General features: G+C 34.4%; 1 protein-coding gene across 1 annotated transcript in view; it reads right to left on the bottom strand.

The window, feature by feature from the left end:
- Positions 1-711: 711 nt before the first annotated feature.
- Positions 712-19,377, bottom strand: part of LOC132366473 (UDP-glucuronosyltransferase 2C1-like) — a 30,663-nt gene continuing 11,997 nt past the window's right edge. The window contains exons 3-6 of the mRNA XM_059924068.1: positions 17,381-17,512; positions 9,209-9,296; positions 7,639-7,858; positions 712-991 (exon numbers count right to left, since the gene is read on the bottom strand). Of these exons, the coding sequence (XP_059780051.1) occupies positions 712-991; positions 7,639-7,858; positions 9,209-9,296; positions 17,381-17,512 (720 nt within the window). The remainder of the gene's footprint in view (positions 992-7,638; positions 7,859-9,208; positions 9,297-17,380; positions 17,513-19,377) is intronic.

Raw genomic sequence — 19,377 nt, 5'->3', positions numbered from 1 at the left:
ATGATAATTAGCTAGTTCTCCGAAGCCACAAAGTGTTACAATACAAATGAAGTACTATCATTATTAATATCCAAATGAAAGACAATCTTCAAATCAAAGACAAAAAGTAGTGTTTTGTATTCTAAGAGGGACGAAGTGCAGTGTGTCATATGAAAGGAAAGTGATGGTGCAAAACGTGCTTAATAGCAGACTAGAAACCCTAACAGTCTCCTGGCCTTCCTGATTGGAAGGGAAGCTCTGACTAGAGAGAGTAAGCTCTACACTACTTCTTGTCTAGTTCCTTTAGATAATATGCAATAATTCTTACATACTGGACCCAAAATGATGTTAGATATTTAGGAAATATTCAATATGATCAGTACTGAAAATAGAATTAATCATTATGTTCCTAAGGCCTCAAACAGCATCTCAATTTGTTGAGCTGAAAGCAATGAATGAAGTAAAGCACTAAGTCTTTAATGGTAGCAACTTCCATGTGTTTATTTGTTTATCCTCTGTTTTTAAAGAATAGATTAGTTTAAACCTTAATTCTAAATCATGTGGCACATTTTTGGGGTGAGTCTTTGATCTGTGACTTGATAAGCTGAGGAATGGATAAGAACCCAGGAGAGTAGGAGAGGAATCTGTTCAAATCAGTGGCTGGGTTAATTCAGATGGACTTTATCAAGGTTTCCAGCCCAACTGTTAAAAAAACAAAAAACCAAAAAAACACTACTCTTTCTTTTTCTTCTTTGCAGTTTTACCAAACTTCCAGTAACAAAACAGGCAACATTTAGTGACCAGGAATATAAAAGTTGCCACGCATGCTAGCAGGAACCCAATTACATCCAAAGAATTGTACTGGTACCAGGTGAGGTTGTGGATGGCTGGCCGAAGGTGTTTGGCTCCTTTGTGGCGCATGATAAACTCAATCCAGAAGACTGCTCGGTCCAGGGGCTTCATAGGCTGATCGTGGTGAATTCTTGATAACTTCATAGCATTCTCTTTATAGCTAAGGATTGAATAAATATGTAGATACTCACTTGAAAAATTTGTTAAGGACATGAAATACCTAAAATTATTATATATTATTAAAGGTATATTACATAATTATTAATACATTATTTCATAAATATATCATTAAGGGCACAGAATGCACATGAAAGTTTGTTTTCTGTTGAGATATTTCTAGATAAGGTGGTCTATCACCTGGAATTCATTGGATGTTTCATAGTCTTAGTAATGATTGGAGGTAGAGGAGAAAATAATTTCTAATTGGAAGTAGAATTTTAAAAGTTCAGAAATAAGAATGTAGAATATGTAGGTTGAGAATACAGAATTTGATCTCATTTGCTGAGTGTGGTATTGGGAACATGATAGTGACAGGAAGCAGCATTGAGGGGTAGGTCTATGAGAAAGGAACCCCTTCCCCTTCCCCCCCAACCTTCCCCAGGTTCTGTCTGGAGTGTTAGTGTTAACAAGAAGCTAGTCTTCAACAGTAGCAAGAAAGATTTCAGTCTGTGATCTTCATGGCCCTGACATTTCAGTTGAAAGCAAAAAACTTAATGTGACCCTATGGGCGAGAAGTAGGGCCTGAGATTGAGTAGCTGCTGGAAACTTTGCTTCAGGCAACAGAGGGATGCAAGTGTAGTGGTGAGAGGGAAAAATGGCAACAACTAGAACACTAACCCTTCTAATTTTAGTCAAGGAACAGAAGACCAGTCCCTGGTTTTGGTTTAAGTTTTTGAACGGCTGACTTAGAGGAAGGATTTCCTTGGGTTTGTGAAGGAGATGAAGAAGTGAGGTTATTCTCCCACACTGAAGTGCAGTCACCATTGATGGAGAATACAGAACATTAAATTATAGAAAATAGTGGAACAGCATGTAGAAAGTTCTGAGGAAGATAACTGTGGCCAAAAAAAAGAAAAATTATACAAAGTCCTGTTGCTCTTTGTTTAAAAAAAAAACAACACACTACAGGTCTTTCTTAATACACAAGAATTTAAGGAGTAAATACCTCTGGATATATCTCAGGAAAACAAGGAAACAACAACAACAAAAGCTCCAAGACACAGAAACAAAATATTTGTCAGATAAAAAAATAATAAAAACAAAATTGTTGAGGAATAGAAATACTGTAATAAAACGCAAATTACATCAAGTCCATATAAGCACCAAACTAATGCTAAACAATGTTGGAAATGTGGTCATGGACAAGATGTGTATGTTGTAAGCTTTGATAATGTTGTAATGATAATACAGTTAACAGAAATTAACATGTGATGTTTAAGAGACATGGGCTGGAAGTTGAGAATTGACTTCAAGTAAAAGTCATTCTATACTGACCAAAATTGGAAACATTTACAAAACAATTATTCTAATCTCTAATGTCAAAATTTGTTCATAGATTTATATGAAATTTTTAGTAAGAATTTATCTGATATTAAAGAAATATTTATCCAAAGCCTGGCAATAGTTTTAATTTTAATGTTTTTTCCTCACAGAATATATTTATTTGATTTTTATGAGAAAGAATAACATAATAAATATAATCATTCATCATTAGGAATTTATTTATTTATTTATGATCACAGCTAATCTTCATGTTGTACAAAGTTCCCCAAAATTTATTAACTGAAGTAAGTTTCAATTTACTGAAAGTTTGTAAATTTGTATAACATCTTTTCATTCCTCCAACTCCTAGCTCCTGGTAACCACCACTCTAGTATCTATTTCTGTGCGTTTCACTTTTTATATACAAATATAAGTGCTATCATACAGTATTTTTCCTTCTCTGACTTATTTCACTTACCATATTGTCACAAATGGAAAGATTTCTTATTTTCTCTTTGCTGAATAATATTTCTTTACATACATATACTACATATTCTTTATCCTTTCATCCACTGACAGAAACTTAGGTTGTTTTCATATCTTGGCTATTGTCAACAATGCTGCAATGAACATGGGAGTGAAGATATCTCTTCCATATTCTGTTTTTATTCCCTTTAGATACATAACCAGAAGTAGGATTACTGGATAGTGTAGTAGTTCTATTTTTAATCTTTTGAGGAGCCTCCATACTTCTTTTTTATAGTCACTGCACCATTTGCATTCCCACCAAGAGTGCACTAGAGTTCCCCTTCCTTCATAACCTCACAAACACTTGTTATAACTTGTCTTTTTTTTTTAAATAGATCTTTATTGGAGTATAATTGCTTCACAATACTGTGTTAGTTTCTGTTGTACAACAAAGTGAATCAGCCATATGCATACATATATCCCCATATCCCCTCCCTCTTGAGCCTCCCTCCCACCCTCCCTATCCCACCCTTCTAGGTCATCGCAAAGCACCAAGCTGATCTCCCTGTGCTATGCTGCTGCTTCCTACTAGCTATTTTACATTTCGTAGTGTATATATGTCGCTGCTACTCTAACTTCACCCCAGCTTCCCCCTCCCCCGCCGTGTCCTCAAGTTCATTCTCTATGTCTACATCTTTATTCCTGCCCTGCCACTAGATTCATCAGTACCATTTTTTTTAAATTCCATATATATGCGTTAGCATACGGTATTTGTTTTTCTCTTTCTGACATTTCACTCTGTATGAAAGACTCTAGGCCCATCCACCTCACTATAAATAACTCAATTTTGTTTCTTTTTATGGCTGAGTAATATTCCATTGTGTATATGTGCCACATCTTCTTTATCCATTCATCTGTCAGTGGGCATTTAGGTTGCTTCCATGTCCTGGCTATTGTAAATAGTGCTGCAATGAACATTGTGGTACATGTCTCTTGTTCTTTTTTTTCTTTAAAGATTTATTTATTGATTGATTGATTGCTATGTCAGGTCTTCGTTTCTGTGCTAGGGCTTTCTCTAGTTGCAGCAAGTGGGGGCCACTCTTCATCGAGGTGCGCGGGCCTGCACGGCCCTCTCACTATCGTGGCTTCTCTTGTTGCGGAGCACAGGCTCCAGACGCGCAGGCTCAGTAATTGTGGCTCACGGGCCCAGTTGCTCCACGGCATGTGGGATCTTCCCAGACCAGGGCTCGAACCCGTGTCCCCTGCATTAGCAGGCAGATTCTCAACCACTGCACCACCAGGGAAGCCCACATGTCTCTTTTTGAATTATGGTTTTCTCAGGGTATATGCCCAGGAGTGGGATTGCTGGGTCATATAGTAGTTCTATTTTTAGTTTTTTAAGGCACCTCCAGACTGTTCTCCATAATGGTTGTATCAATTTACATTCTCACCAACAGTGCAAGAGGGTTCCCTTTTCACCACACCCTTTCAAGCATTTATTGTTTCTAGATTTTTTGATAATGGCCATTCTGACCAGTGATACCTCGTTGTAGTTTTGATTTGCATTTCTTTAATAATTAGTGATGTTGAGCATCTTTTCATGTGCCTCTTGACCATCTGTATGTCTTCTTTGGTGAAATGTCTATTTAGGTCTTCTGTCCATTTTTTAATTGGATTGGTTTTTTTTTTTGATATTGAGCTCCATGAGCTGTTTGTATATTTTGGAGATTAATCCTTTGTCCATTGCTTCGTTTGCAAATATTTTCTCCCATTCTGAGCATTGTATTTATGATCATACACCATGATCAAGTGGGATTTATCCCAGGGATGCAAGGATTCTTCCGTATATGCAAATCAATCAATGTGATACACCATATTAACAAATTAAGGAATAAAAACCGTATGATCATCTCCATAGATGCAGAAAAAGCTTTTGTTCAATACCCATTTATGATAAAAATTTCCAGAAAAAAGGCATAGAGGGAACCTACTCAACATAATAAAGGCCATATATGACAAACCCACAGCAAACATCATTCTCAATGGTGAAAAAATGAAAACATTTCCTCTAAGATCAGGAAAAAGACAAAGATGTCCACTCTCACCACTATTATTCAACATAGTTTTGGAAGTCCTAGCCATGGCAAACAGAGAAGAAAAAGAAATAAAAGGAATACAAACTGGAAAAGGAGAAGTAAAACTGTCACTGTTTGCAGATGACATGATACTATACATAGAGAATCCTAAAGATGCCACCAGAAAACTACTAGAGCTAATCAATGAATTTGGTAAAGTTGCAGGATACAAAATTACTGCACAGGAATCTCTTGCATTCCTATACACTAACAATGAAATATCAGAAAGAGAAATTAAGGAAACAATCCCATTCACCATTGCAACAAAAAGAATAAAATAACTAGGAATAAACCTACCTAAGGAGGCAAAAGACTTGTACTCAGAAAACTATAAAACTCTGATGAAAGAAATCAAACATGACATGAACAGATGGAGAAATATACCATGTTCTTGGATTGGAAGAATCAATATTGTGAAAATGACTATACTAACCAAAGCAATCTACAGATTCAATGCAATCCTTATCAAACTAATGGCATTATTCACAGAATTAGAACAAAAATTTTTACAATTTGTATGGAAACACAAAAGACCCCGAATAGTCAAAGCAATTTTCAGAAAGAAAAATGGAGCTGGAGGAATCAGGCTCCCAGACTTCAAACTATACTACAAGGCTACAGTAATCAAGACAGTATGGTACTGGCACAAAAACAGAAATAAAGATCAATGGTACAGGATAGAAAGCCCAGAGATAGACCCACACACATATGGTCACCTAATTTATGACAAAGGAGGCAAGAACATACAATGGAGAAAAGACAGTCTCTTCAATAAGTGGTGCTGGGAAAACTGGACAGCTACATGTAAAAGAATGAAATTAGAACACTACCTAACACCATACACAAAAATAAACTTCAAATGGATTAAAGACCTAAATGTAAGACCAGACACTATAAAACTCTTAGAGGAAAATGTAGGAACACTTTGACATAAACTGCAGCAAGATCTTTTTTGACTCACCTCCTAGAGTAATGAAAATAAAAACAAAAATAAACAAATGAAACTTAAAAGCTTTTGCACAGCAAAGGAAACAATAAACAAGACGAAAAGACAATATACCTAGTCTTTTGATAGTGGCCATTCTAACAGGTGTGAGGTGATACCTTATTAAGGTTTGGATTTACATTTCCTGATGCTTAGTGACATCAAACCCCTTTTCATGTACGTGTTAGCCATTTGTGTGTCTTCTTTGGACAAATATCTATTCAGTAACTCTACTTTAAAGAGTTCTTTATATGTTTTGTATATTAACCTCTTATCAGATATGTACTTTGCAAATATTTTCTTCCATTTTGTAGGTTGCCTTTCATTTTGTGGATCATTTATTTTGCTGTGCAGAAGTTTTTAAGTTTGATGTAGTCCCACTTGTTGATTTTTGCATTTGTTCCTTGTGTTTTTGGTGTCATACCTAAAATATTGTTGGCAAAACCCTTGTCAAGGAATTTTTCCCCTTTATTTTCTTCTGGGAGTTTCATGGTTTCAGGTTATGTTTTAGTATTTAATCCATTTCTAGTCAATGATTCTAAGTGATGGAACATAGCGGTCCAAATTTCATTCTCCTGCATATGATTATCAATTTACCCCAGTATCATTTAATGAAGAGACAACCATTTTCCTATTGATTATTCTTGGCTCTTTTTTCAAATATTATTCAACTTTGTATATGAAGGTTTGTTTCAGTGCTCTCAATCCTGCCCATTGGTCTATGTGTCTATTTTTATGCTAATACCATACTTTTAAATTTACTATAGCTTTGCAGTATAGTTTGAAGTAGGAAGTGGGATGCCTTCAGCTTCATTCTTCTTTCTCAGGACTTCTTTGGCTATTTGAGATATTTTGTGGCTTCATACAAATTTAGAATTGGTTTTTCTATTTCTGTGCCCCAAAAGGCTTTAGAAGCTGGTCACTCAGTTCACTCTTCCTTTCCTGGTGAGGAACTCTTTCTAGCTGGGAAGTTCTCTGTTGGTGCTGAGCAATGCTGGCCTGGGGATGGGATGATGCAGGCATAAATAAGCTGTCTTCACTGTTCTTCTGTGATTATTCTCAGAGTTTTTTGTTCCACATTGTTGCTAAAATTTCTTAAGTGAACTTTAGAGCTCTCCCAGAGATGTTTTTGTTCATGGATAGTGTCTAATTGTTGATCTTTGTCAGGGGACAGGGAGGCTGGGGTCTTCTATGTCTCCATTTGGAGCTCTCAATTTTACTTCATTGAATTTCTCTTGAAATATTTTTAATTAAAAAGTAGCACAATCCCATTTTTATAAGATTATTTTTCTTTTCTATTTATAAATTAGCACAAGGAAATAGCTGAGGTAATATTTCTACTGGTAATTGGTTATAGCTACATGAGGAGAGTTAAGTGGGTTTTCATTTTTATTTCCTTATGTTTTTGTCATATTGCCTAAATTCTTTATAATGGTAATATCTGCAATTTTTAAGAAATAAACAATAAATACTATTAATAAAAATAATAATATTTAGTAATAGCTTAGTTTATTTAAATAAATTTAGTATTTCTTTGAGGTTGTAATTTGTTGCCCAGTAATCTATTGCCCAGGTGAATCTAAATGCATTCATAAAATTTGAAAGGTATAAGACAATCATATTTAATGTTAGCCAGGCCCTGGCGATTATGTAAAAGTAATCAGTTTAGTAGAATAAAACAATTTACTCCTTTTAAAATACTGATGCTTCTCAGAAAAGAATATATTCTATACTCACGAAGGGTTGTTAATAACTGCTTTCAAAGTGTTAAGCAGATCGGAACTTGTCATTCTTTGCAAGTCTACTTCAACAGCTGCCCCTTTGGCTTTTATACGAGCAATATTATCATGCTGATCACCAAACAGGGGAATTCCCACCATAGGGACCCCATGGTAAATAGCTTCATAGATCCCATTGGTTCCACAGTGAGTAATAAAAGCTCTGGTTTTGGGATGACCTAAAAAGAAAAAATATATATCATTATTCTATGTTGTAAGAGTTTCAGAAACAGAAAATCATGACACTTGTATAAATAATTAATTCAATTATGGAGCATCTTCTATATAATTCTGTGCCATGAGGCCATATGTAAATTCCTATAAACGCTAAAGAAAGCAGAAATTGATTATTCCATGCTAAGCAGCAACTAGTGATTCCAGCAATTAAGTGATCCCATAAACCTCTGAAAGGTTTGCACAGAGTTAAATGATGAAGAATACTTGCCTTTGGACAAGTTTTTGGGGTGAGAATACTTTAGTAAACAGGACTGAGGGATTTAAGAAAAAAATGCTTCTGTGGATGGGAAAGGGGGGTAATATGCGCAGGGTTTCAATGTGAGAATGGCTAGAAAGATAGATGAGGGCAAGGTCATGAGGTTTCTGTTTAGGAAAATGGGAATTTGCGCTTTATTTTGAGTAATGTGGAACCATTTATAACATTATAGTTGGTGAAATGGTTTATCAGATTGTTTTCAAATAGTTATAGTGAGTAAAAGAGAAGAGAGGTGGGTGGGAGAAACTGGATACAGAAAGTCAGGAGGATGCTGCAATATTGTATACAATAGTTAATGAGAGCCTGATCTAAAGGTACTTTCCTTGACTCTGATTCTGAGGAGGGAGAGATTGTATCATAAATGGGAGAATTATAAATTCCATATTTATGTTAGAACTTAACAAAGATTCTATCCTTGACCAAAGTCTAATCAAACTCCTCTGAACTCTCTTCTCAACTAGGCCCTGATTTGGGGGTTTATTTGTTTATCTCTGGATGGCTCAATTTTAGCAAGCATCCTGCTAAGTCAGTTTAGCTAGACTCTTCCAGCCTGATATCTGATCACCCTATGTAACTGTTGCCTCATACTTCACCATCCCCCAAGTGATGTCTGCCTTCAGCAAGAATCTGATTAAGTCAGTTTTGCCAGGGTCCCCCCTTGCCCCTGAGGTTTCCTTAGTAATCTTCCATCCAGTGACACACCCCACTCTGAACTTTGCCTACAAATTTCCCACTTTTCCTTTTTGCACTCAGAGTTGAGCCCAATCTCTCTGACTTACTGTAGAAGTCCATTGCAGTAGTAACTATACTTATCATGATGGTTTTGAATAATGTGTGCTTTACAGTCTTTAACAAGTGCCATTTATAATTTTTTCTTTAACAAGCTCCACAAGAAATGTGAAGACATCAAGGGTTTTTGTTGTTGTTGTTTATTCCTTATTTTGAATAGAAATTTGTTGGATATATTTGTTATTGAGTAATCATTCAGATTATCCCTCATTCACTTCCATTTAATTTTGCTTCTCTTTGGTCTTACCAAGAAGATCATTCTGTGGAATCCACTCATATAGTCGGGTATTGGCTCCTAAAGTTTCTGGTTTCTTTCCTGTGTATCTCCATAGGACCTGTTAAGATAAATGCCTTTACTCTAGAAAATTTTTAGAATCACATCCTATCAGAAGGAAGCAACTGACTTAGAATTAACCTGGTTTGGTGCCTCCAGGTAATACACAAGCAAACTGAGGCCTGAAGTGATTAAGTAATGAATGTTTTTAAACCATTGACGCTATAACCATGTTTACAAATGCTTGCAATAATTCTAATCAATAGGCTATCATCAGGTTAATTCTCACTTAGGAGATGAAGAAAAAAGATAACCTGTACCTGAAACAATTACATAGTGATGTTACTAAGCCATTCAGGTAAAGGGGATTTTTGAAACAGTTTTCAGAGGCAAAGGGGAGAGATGTTATTTACCTCACTAAGAAACTGTTAGTGCTTTGACCTTTGTTTTATATATATATGTATGTGTGTGTGTGTATATATATATATATATATATATATATATATATATATATATATACACACATATATATACACAGACACAGTAATATAGAATCAAGCATTGCCTTTTTTAATTAAAGTAAAATATACATAATGATATTTATCATTTTAAAGTATTGTAAGTATAGAATTTGGTGGCATTAAATACATCTATAATGTTTGTAACCATAAGCACTATCTATACCCCAGATATTTTCATCTTCCCTAACATAGACTCTGTACCATTAAGCAATAACTCCCTATTTCCTCCACTCTCTAGCCCCTGGTAAAGTACATTCTACTTCCTGTCTCTTTGAATTTGACTACTCTAGACATCTGATATAAGTGGAATCATACAATATTTGCCCTTTTCCCACTTAGCATTATTTCACTTAGCATTGTCTTCAAGGTTCATGCATGTTGTACCATGCCAGAATTTCCTTTCTTTTTAAGGCTGAATAATATTCTGTTTTGTGTGTATATCACATTTTCTTTATTCACTCATTTACTATTGTGAATAATGTTGCTGTGAACATTGGTGTGCAAGTATTTGTTTGAGCCCCTGATTTCAATTCTTTTGGCTATATAGCCAGGATTAGAATTATTGGGTTATATGATAGCTCCGTGTTTAATTTTCTGAGGAACCACAAAAATGTTTTCCAGAGAAGATGCGTGATTTTGCTCTCCTACTAGCAATGCAGGAGGTCTCATTTCTCCATTAACACTTGTATTTTCTTTTTTTTTTTTAAATAATAGCTGTCCTATGTGAAGTGGTATCTCTTTGTTCTTTGATTTGCATTTCCCTAATGATTAACGATGTTGAGCATCTTTTCATATACTTTTTGACCACTTGTATATCTTCTTTGGAGAAATGTCTATTCAAGTACTTTCCCCTTTTTCAATTGGGTTTTTGTTGCTGTTGTTGAGTTGCAGGAGTTCTTTACGTATGATGCATGTTAATTCCTTGTCAGCGATATGATTTGCAAAGATTTTCTCCCAATCTGTACATTGTATTTTACTTTCCTGATAGTATGTTTTGATGCACAAAAGTTCTGCATTTGATGTAGTCCAATTTGATGTAGTCCAATTTATTTATTTATTTAAAAATTTTTTTTGCTTGTGCTTTGGTGTTATATCTATGAAATTCTGACATAATCCAATGTGATAGTTTTCCCTGAGAATTTTCTTGGGAAAGTGTTACAGTTTTACTTCTAAAGTTTGTCTCTGATCCATTTTCAGTTAATTTTTGCATATGGTGTAGGGTAAGGCTCCAACTTCAATCTTTTGCATGTGGATATCAAGATTTTATCAGCATTATTTGTTGAGAAGAGACTGTCCTTTCCCCTATTGAACGGTCTTGCACTCTTGTTGAAAATCAATTGACCATATATGTGAGGATTAATTTCTGCATTTTCTTCTGTTCCATTGGGTTATATGCCTGTCCTTCTTCCAGTACAACAGTGTTAATTTACTGTAGGTATTATAGCATATTTCTAATTTCAATGTTTGAAAATGTGACTCCTTTAACTTTGTTGTTTTTCAAGATTTTTTTGTCTTATTGTAGTTCTTATAGTTCCATATGAGGTTGAGGATTGGATTACTCATTTCTATAAAAAAGGCTGTTAGAGTTTTGATAGGCATTGCATTAATCTGTAGATTGCTTTGGATAGTGTTGACTTCTTAACCATGTTAAACGTTCCTATCTATGAACATGAGATGACTTTCCAAGTATTTAGGTATTCTTTAATTTCTTGCAGCAATAATGTTTTGTGGTTTTCAGCAGCAACTATTTTACTTCCTTGATTAGGTTCATTCTTAAGTATTTGTTTTGTTGTTCTTGTAAATGGAATTTAAAACATTTCATGTTCAGAGTGTTCATTGACGTTTAGATAAACAAAACTGATTTTTGTGTGTTAATCTTGTATTCTGCACTTTTGTTAAGTTTGGTAATTAGTTCTAGTAGCTTTTTGTGAATTCTTGAGATTTTCTATGCATAGGATCATGTCATCTGCAAATACACATTGTTTTACCTCTCTCCAATTTGGATGCCTGTCATTTCTTTTTCCGGTATAATCCCCATGCTAAAACTTCTAGTATAAGGTTATATAACAGCAGTGAAACGATACATCCTTGTATTGTTCCTTATCTTAGTTTCCACCATTGAGTATGATATTAGCTGTGGGTTTTTCAGAAATACCCTGTATCATATTGAGGGCTTTTTCCTCTGTTCCTAGTTTCTTGAGAGTTTTTATCAGGAGAGAATGTTGGATTTTCTCAACTTCTTTTTCTGTGTAAGTTGAAATGATCATTTGATAGTGGTTTTTTTTTTTTCCCCTTCATTATAATCATGTATTACATTGATTGATTTACTTTCGGTAAATCAATCAATGTAATATTTATTTACTTTGCATAAATAGCATAAATACTATTTTACTATGGTGAATACTCTTTTCAACATTCTAGTGGATCTGATCTGCAAATATTTTCTTGAGTATTTTAATATCTATATTTAGAAATGATCATGGTCCGTAATTTTATTCTTGTGTGATGTCTTTATCTGGCTTTTGTATCAGGGAACATCTGGCCTCATAGAATAATTTATTGTTTCCTTCTTTCCACATTTTTGGAATATTTGAAAAGGATTACCTTAATTATTCAATTCCTTAAACATTTGGTAGAATTTACCATTGATGTTATATGACCCTGATTTTTCCTTTTTGGCAGGTCTTTGATTACTAATTCAGTCTCTTAATTTGATATAGGTCTGTTGAAGTAATCTCTTTCTTTTATAGTCAGTGTAAGTAAATAGAGTTTTTCAAGGCATTTATCCACTTCTTCTAGATTGTCTAATTTTTGTTGTGCAACTTTTCACAATATCCTCTTTTATCTTCCAGTTGTATGAGATATAATTGACATACAGCACTGTGTAAGTTTAATGTGTACAGCATTATGATTCTACTCACATACATTATGAAATGATTCTCACAGTAGGTACAACATTAAAGAAATTAAAAAAAATTTTTCTTGACATGAAAACTCTTAGGATTTACTCTCTTAACAATTTTCACATATAAAGGACAGCAGTGTTACCTAAATTTATGATGTATATTGCATTCCTAGTACTCATTTATCTTATAACTGGAAGTTTGAACCTTTTAACCACCTTCTTCCAATTGTCCCTTCCCCAATCCCCTGACTCTGGTAACCACAAATCTGATCTGTTTTGCTGTGAGTTTGTTTGTTTCTTTTTTGTTTTTGAAGTACAACTGACCTACAACACTATGATAGTATCTGTTACACAACATAGTGATTTGGTATTTCTATATGTTTCAAAATGATTATCACGATAAGTCTAGTTACAACATGTGAAGATATTACATAGCTATTGTCCATATTCCTCTCACTGTACTTAGCAAAATACATATATATGTAAAATACATGATTAAGTTGCTGATCTTTTAAGATCAAATGCATTTTAAACAACCTTGCCTTTTTACTTCCCTCACCACACTTACTGTTTTTTTTTGTTTTTTTTTTTTTTTTTATTTTTGGCTGCGTTGGGTCTTCATTGCTGCGCGGGCTTTCTCTAGTTGCGGCGAGCGGGGGCTACTCTTCGTTGCGGTGCGTGGGCTACTCATCGCGGTGGCTTCTGTTGTTGCAGAGCACAGGCTCTAGGGCGCACAGGCTTCAGTAGTTGTGGCACGCAGGCTTAGCAGTTGTGGCTCGTGGACTCTAGAGCACAGTCTCAGTAGTTGTGGAGCACGGGCTTAGTTGCTCCATGGCATGTGGGATCTTCCCGGACCAGGTCTTGAACCCATGTCCCCTGCATTGGTAGTCGGATTCTTAACCACTGCGCCACCAGGGAAGCCCCACACTTACTGTTTTTGACATCATATTTTAAATCTTTTTGTTTTGTGTATCCCTGAACTAGTTATTGTGAGTATACATGATTGTATAATTTTGTCTTTTAGCCTTCCTTCTAGCTTAATACATGGCTGATTTACTGACTTTGCCACATATTTGCCTTTACCAATGAGATTTTTCCTTTGTAATTTTTATGTTTCTAGTTTTGGGCTTTTCTTTCTCACTTAGAGAAGTCCCCTTAACATTTCTTGTAAACCTAGTTTGGTGGTGCTGAACTCTCTTAGCTTTTGGTTTCTTGTAAAACTTTTGATCTCTCCATCAAATCTGAATGAGAGCCTTACTGGGTAGAGTATTCTTGGTTGTAAGTTCTCCCCTTTCATTATTTAAAATATATCCTGCCACTCCCTTCGGGCCTGCAGTGTTTCTGCTGACTAGTCAGCTTTTAGCCTTATAGGAGTTTCCTTGTACTTAACTTGTTCCTTTTTTCTTGGGCTTTTAAAATTCTCTCTTTATGTTTTATTTTTGCTGTTTCATTACAAGGTGTCTTGGTGTGGTCTTCTTTGGGTTCATTCTATTTGGGACTGTCTCTGCTTCCTACAATTGGAAGACCATTTCCTTTCCCAAGTTAGGGAAGTTTTCAGCTATTATGACTTCAAATATGTTCTCTGCCCTTTTCTCTCTCTCTTCTCCTTCTGGAACCCCTGTAATGTTAATGTTAGTATGCTTGATGTTGTCACAGAGGTCTCTTAAACTGTCCTCATTACTTTTTTTTTTTTTAAGAGTTCACATATTCACAGGTTTAATGTTTTAATATAACTCCCTCACCAATTCTCTTTGTATCAAAATTTCAACTAGGGGTCTACAAGTTATGGGTGTCTATTTTTCCAGTTCACAGTAATGCTAAAGATTTCTTTCTTTTTTTTTTTAATCTTTATTGGAGTATAATTGCTTTACAATGGTGTGTTAGTTCCTGCTTTATAACAAAGTGAATTTGCTATACAAATACATATATCCCCATATCTCCTCCCTCTTGCGTCTCCCTCCCATCCTCCCTATCCCACCCCCCTAGGTGGTCACAAAGCACGAGCTGATCTCCCTGTGCTATGTGGCTGCTTCCCACTAGCTATTTTACATTTGGTAGTATATATATGTCCATGCCACTCTTTCACTTTGTCCCAGCTTACCATTCCTCCTCCCCATGTCCTCAAGTCCATTCTCTACGTCTGCATCTTTATTCCTGTCCTGCCCTTAGGTTCTTCAAAACCATTTTTTTTTTTTTTTAGATTCCATATATACGTTAGCATATGGTATTTGTTTTCCTCTTTCTGTCTTACTTCACTCTATATGACAGACTCTAGGTCCATCCAACTCACTACAAATAACTCAATTTCAATTTTGTCTTTCAGCACTTTGAATTTATCAATCCACTGCCTTTTGGCCTCCAGTGTTTCTGATGAGAAACTGGCTAATCACTTTATTGAAGATATCTTTTAGGTGATGAATTCTTTCTCTTGTTTCTTTCAATAATCACTCATTATCTTTGGTTTTCAACAACTTGAATATAATGTGTCTTGGTGTAGGTGTCTTTGAGTTTATCCAACTTGAAGTTCACTAAGCTTCTTGGATTTGTAAATTTATGTATTTTATTAAATTGGGACTATGTTAAGCCATTATTTCTTTAAATATTCTTTCTGCCCATTCTGCCCATTTCTCTCTTTCTGAGACTCCCACAATGTGTATGCTTATTCACACGATGGTGTCCCACAAGTCCCTTAGGCTTTGTTCATTTTTCTTCATTTGTTTTTCTTCCTCGAACTCGATAATTTCAAATATTCTTTCTTCAAGTTTGCTGATGCTTTTGCCTGCTCATGTCTGATTTTGAACCTGAGGTGAACTTTTCATTACAGTTATTGTAATTTTTACCTCTGGAATTTCTTTTTGATTCTTTTTAAAAATAATTTCTTTTTGATTCTTTTTAAAAATAATTTCTTTCTCATTATCAATATTTCCTTTTGTTCCTCCATCATTTTCTTCTCTTTCTCATTGTCTTCCTTTAGTTCTTTGTACATCTTTAAAAATGTGCTTTTAAAGGCCTTTTCTAGTAATTCCAAAATCCAGGCTCCCTCAAGAATGGTTTCTCTCAGTTTATTTTGTTCCTTTGATTGGGCCATACTTTCATCTATCTTTGTATGCCTTGTGATATTTTTCGAGTATTGTACATTTGCTTTTTATAATGTTCTATCTTCAGAAATCAGATTTGCCCCTTTGTTAGAGTTTGATTTTGTTGTTGCTGTTGTTGAAGTGTTTCTCTTTGCTAGAAATCAGGCTGAGGTTAAAGCTTTAGGTCTTCTCAGGTAGTTTATGAGCCAGTGTTTTTCCCTGGACATGCACATAGTTTTCTAAATTCCACTGTTTGTGAGGTTGTTTTTTTAATGGTCTAATTCTTTAACGCCTGGCTCCCAAATGGAGAAAAAAGGAAAAAGAAAAAAAAAAAAGCTTATCCTTTAAAACCCCTGGAAGTTGCTTTTTCTAATGAATGTTGAAACAACTGTGCCCAGTTTCTGTGCATATACCTCAATGATCATGGGCAGTAATCAGCAATTAGAATGCAGAACCACAGTATTTGGAGGATAAGGTCTTTATTGTCTACTGGTTCCACCAAATTACACCAGGAATGCAGGCATGTTGGCTGCCATGGGACAGAGTGATGAAGACTTTGAAGCTGCTGATATTCTAAAGGGATGGCATTGACTAAAATTAACCACAGTTCCCACTCAGTTTTTCCACTGTGAGTTGCAAGTGCTCAGTTAGAGTCCAGAGTTCCAATATAGTTACTTCAGACAGTTTTTGCTAGTACAATTTTGTTTAGGTAGAGAGACAGGTCTTGGTGCTTCCTAGTCTACCCTGGTTTCACCCCTAAACATTGTATTTTAATGCAATTGAAAGTTTAATATTTTTATGAAGATGGAATTTAGATTAAATATTTAAATGGGTGCGCTTCCACAAAACAATTATTGAAAGTAATTTGGTTATGAATACAATAATTATTGTGAGCATTTGTAACTTAAAGTTACATGCAATTTTCTATTTTAACTAAATGTAGGGGAAAAAAGTGTTCATGGTAGTTTAAAAACAATGCCACTCAGTTATAACCTAGAATGGTATAAATAAAAAATTATAATTTGGGGGAACTTCAAGGAGTGAACTGCATAAATCTTGTACTGTATTATTAAAGATTTTAACTGTTTAAAATGAAGAGTATCTATTTAGGAGTATTCCAGGAATATAAGTTGTCAATTCCAGGCTCAACCATGGCCTGGTACAAATCCACTAATTATAAGGAAATATAGTCCCAAGGCATCAGGTGAATTAAGGCTGTATTTTTGAATATCTATTCCTTTATTCTCCATCAAAGTAGTTGTAACTTGTGTATATGCCTCAGATTGAAAAATGAACAAACAAACCAAAAAACCCCCAATAAACACCAAAAAACAATGTTAGATTACATGAAAGTCTTAAAACCTAGACACAAAGTTGACTGATTGTTTGACAGTAGTGAATGATTAAGTTTTAGGTCATTATTTAAAGAAAATTCTGCAATATGTTTTCCTGTTAGTAATGCCAGGTTTAAAGCAAGATAAGAATAAAATATCCTGTTTTACCATTTAATATTTTTTCTTTACAGTTCAGTTAAATTGACACTAACAATACCAATAACTTTTCCTACTTTTTTAAGCACACTTTTAAGGATATCTTCATGGAATTTAAAGTAGCTGTCCCTGAAAAAATAAGATTATCTGACCTTCTGCGGAATCTGGGCAAGGGCTGATGCAATCACATTAGACTTTTCTTCTGTGAGGTTTTTGATCATTGACCCCAGAGTAAACACCACAACTCCATCTTTTCCAGAGCTTTGAACAAACTCTTCTAACTCCTGTGAGGGAAATAGTCTTTGTTATTTGAAAGTTGATAGTTACAAGAATAAGTCACACACTTTTCTCAATATGTCTGAATTCTTATAACACTTCTGTTTTTTCATATGTTAACCATTTCAGTATACAAAATATGACCTGAAATCACTGGTTATTAAGCAAATTAAAAATGATTTAAATTGGAGGTTCCCTTCAGCATGATAGAGGGGAGTGTGTGTGTGTGTTTACAAATTATTGACTACATGTTATCTTCTCCCAATTACAGAGCTCTTTACATGTATGATTTAACTTAGATATATGGGAATCTTAAGAGATATGTATACATTTACAGATGAGAAATCTATCTCAGTAAGGTTAAGTAATTTGTCCAAGTCTACGCAGCAGTAGCTGGCAGAGCCAAATTTCTAGTTTAAGTTAAATAGTTCTGGTGCTTCACTTTATATTTAGCCTTGGATGCTAATAAGATTATCATTCATTTTTCTGCTGAATCACAGTATAATGACATACTTTTGGTATATTTACTTTTTTCTGTTTTCTAAATTTCAATTTTCTTTTATTTTGGTTATATTTTCTCTTCGTATAAGCTTCCACAAACACATTTAGAAATGAGGTAGCCATATAAATTCCTGACCAGATAAGACATGCAGAAAGAACTATAATGAATACTCTGAGGTTAACAGTAATATAATAGAAATATATGGCTTTCCATTAAAAATTAAAATATCATATCTAATTATGATGAAGTAAAAAGAAATCTTTTCATCCTGTGTTGAACTAGTAACAAAACGAATTCAACCAAATAAGAGAAGATAAAAATGTGTAAGACTTAAAGTGGAAAGACAAGGAAGAAATTTATATTAAGGAATTAACTCACATGATTATGGAGTTTGGAAAGTTTAATCTGCAGACTAGGTCATCATGCTGGAGACTCAGAGAAGAGCCATTGCCCTAGTTCAAGTCTGAAGGCTGTCTACTGGCAGAATTCTTTTTTTCCTTGGGAGAGTTCAGTCTTTTGTTCTATTCAGGTCTTCAACTAATTGGATGAGCCTCACCCACATAATGGAGAGCAATTTGTTTACTCAAGGTCCACATATTTAAATGTTAATGTCATCCAAAAATACCCTCACAGAAACTTCCAGAGTGATGTTTGGTTAAATACCTGGGTACCTGGCCCAGGTAAATTGATGCATAAAATTAACTGTTACACTGTATTTATAGATGGATTGACATAATATGTAAAGCTATCAATCACTTTTAATTTATTTTCAATTATATCATCATATTCTTCAGATACTAGGAAATATTTTAAAGATTATATAAAAATACATTTTCATAAATAATGAATGAATTTTGAAAAAGAAAAAGGAGTACTGGAGACTGTTTCAATCCGATAATAATACACAATACAAAATAAAATCTACTGACCTGCTAACAAAGTGAACAATAGAATAAAGTAGTGAGGCCGGAAAGAGAGCCATGAGTATGTGAAAGCCTCCTGTATGATAAGATGATATCACAATTCACTGGGATAATCAGTGAGAAAATATCACACTGAGTGGATGGTTTATTAAGTGGTGGTACAATAATATGTTCATTATTCAGACAAAAAAGGGAGGTGAATATTTACCTCCTACTATGTATTATTTTTAAAAATCTGAATGGATTAAATGTATCATGTTAAAATATAATATTATACATTTAAAAATAAAATATAAGAGAATGTCTTTTTAACCTTAGTAAAGAGAAAAATATTTTAAATGAGATTCTTAAAAGTACAAATCATAATGTATAAAAAGATGGATTTGATTACATCAAATTTGGTACTTTATGTTTAAAAAAGGTAATTAGAGAAAATATTAACAAATGT

Source organism: Balaenoptera ricei, chromosome 5, assembly GCF_028023285.1.
Source record: "Balaenoptera ricei isolate mBalRic1 chromosome 5, mBalRic1.hap2, whole genome shotgun sequence".
Taxonomy (NCBI): domain Eukaryota; kingdom Metazoa; phylum Chordata; class Mammalia; order Artiodactyla; family Balaenopteridae; genus Balaenoptera; species Balaenoptera ricei.
This window is presented reverse-complemented; position numbering and strand designations above follow the sequence as displayed.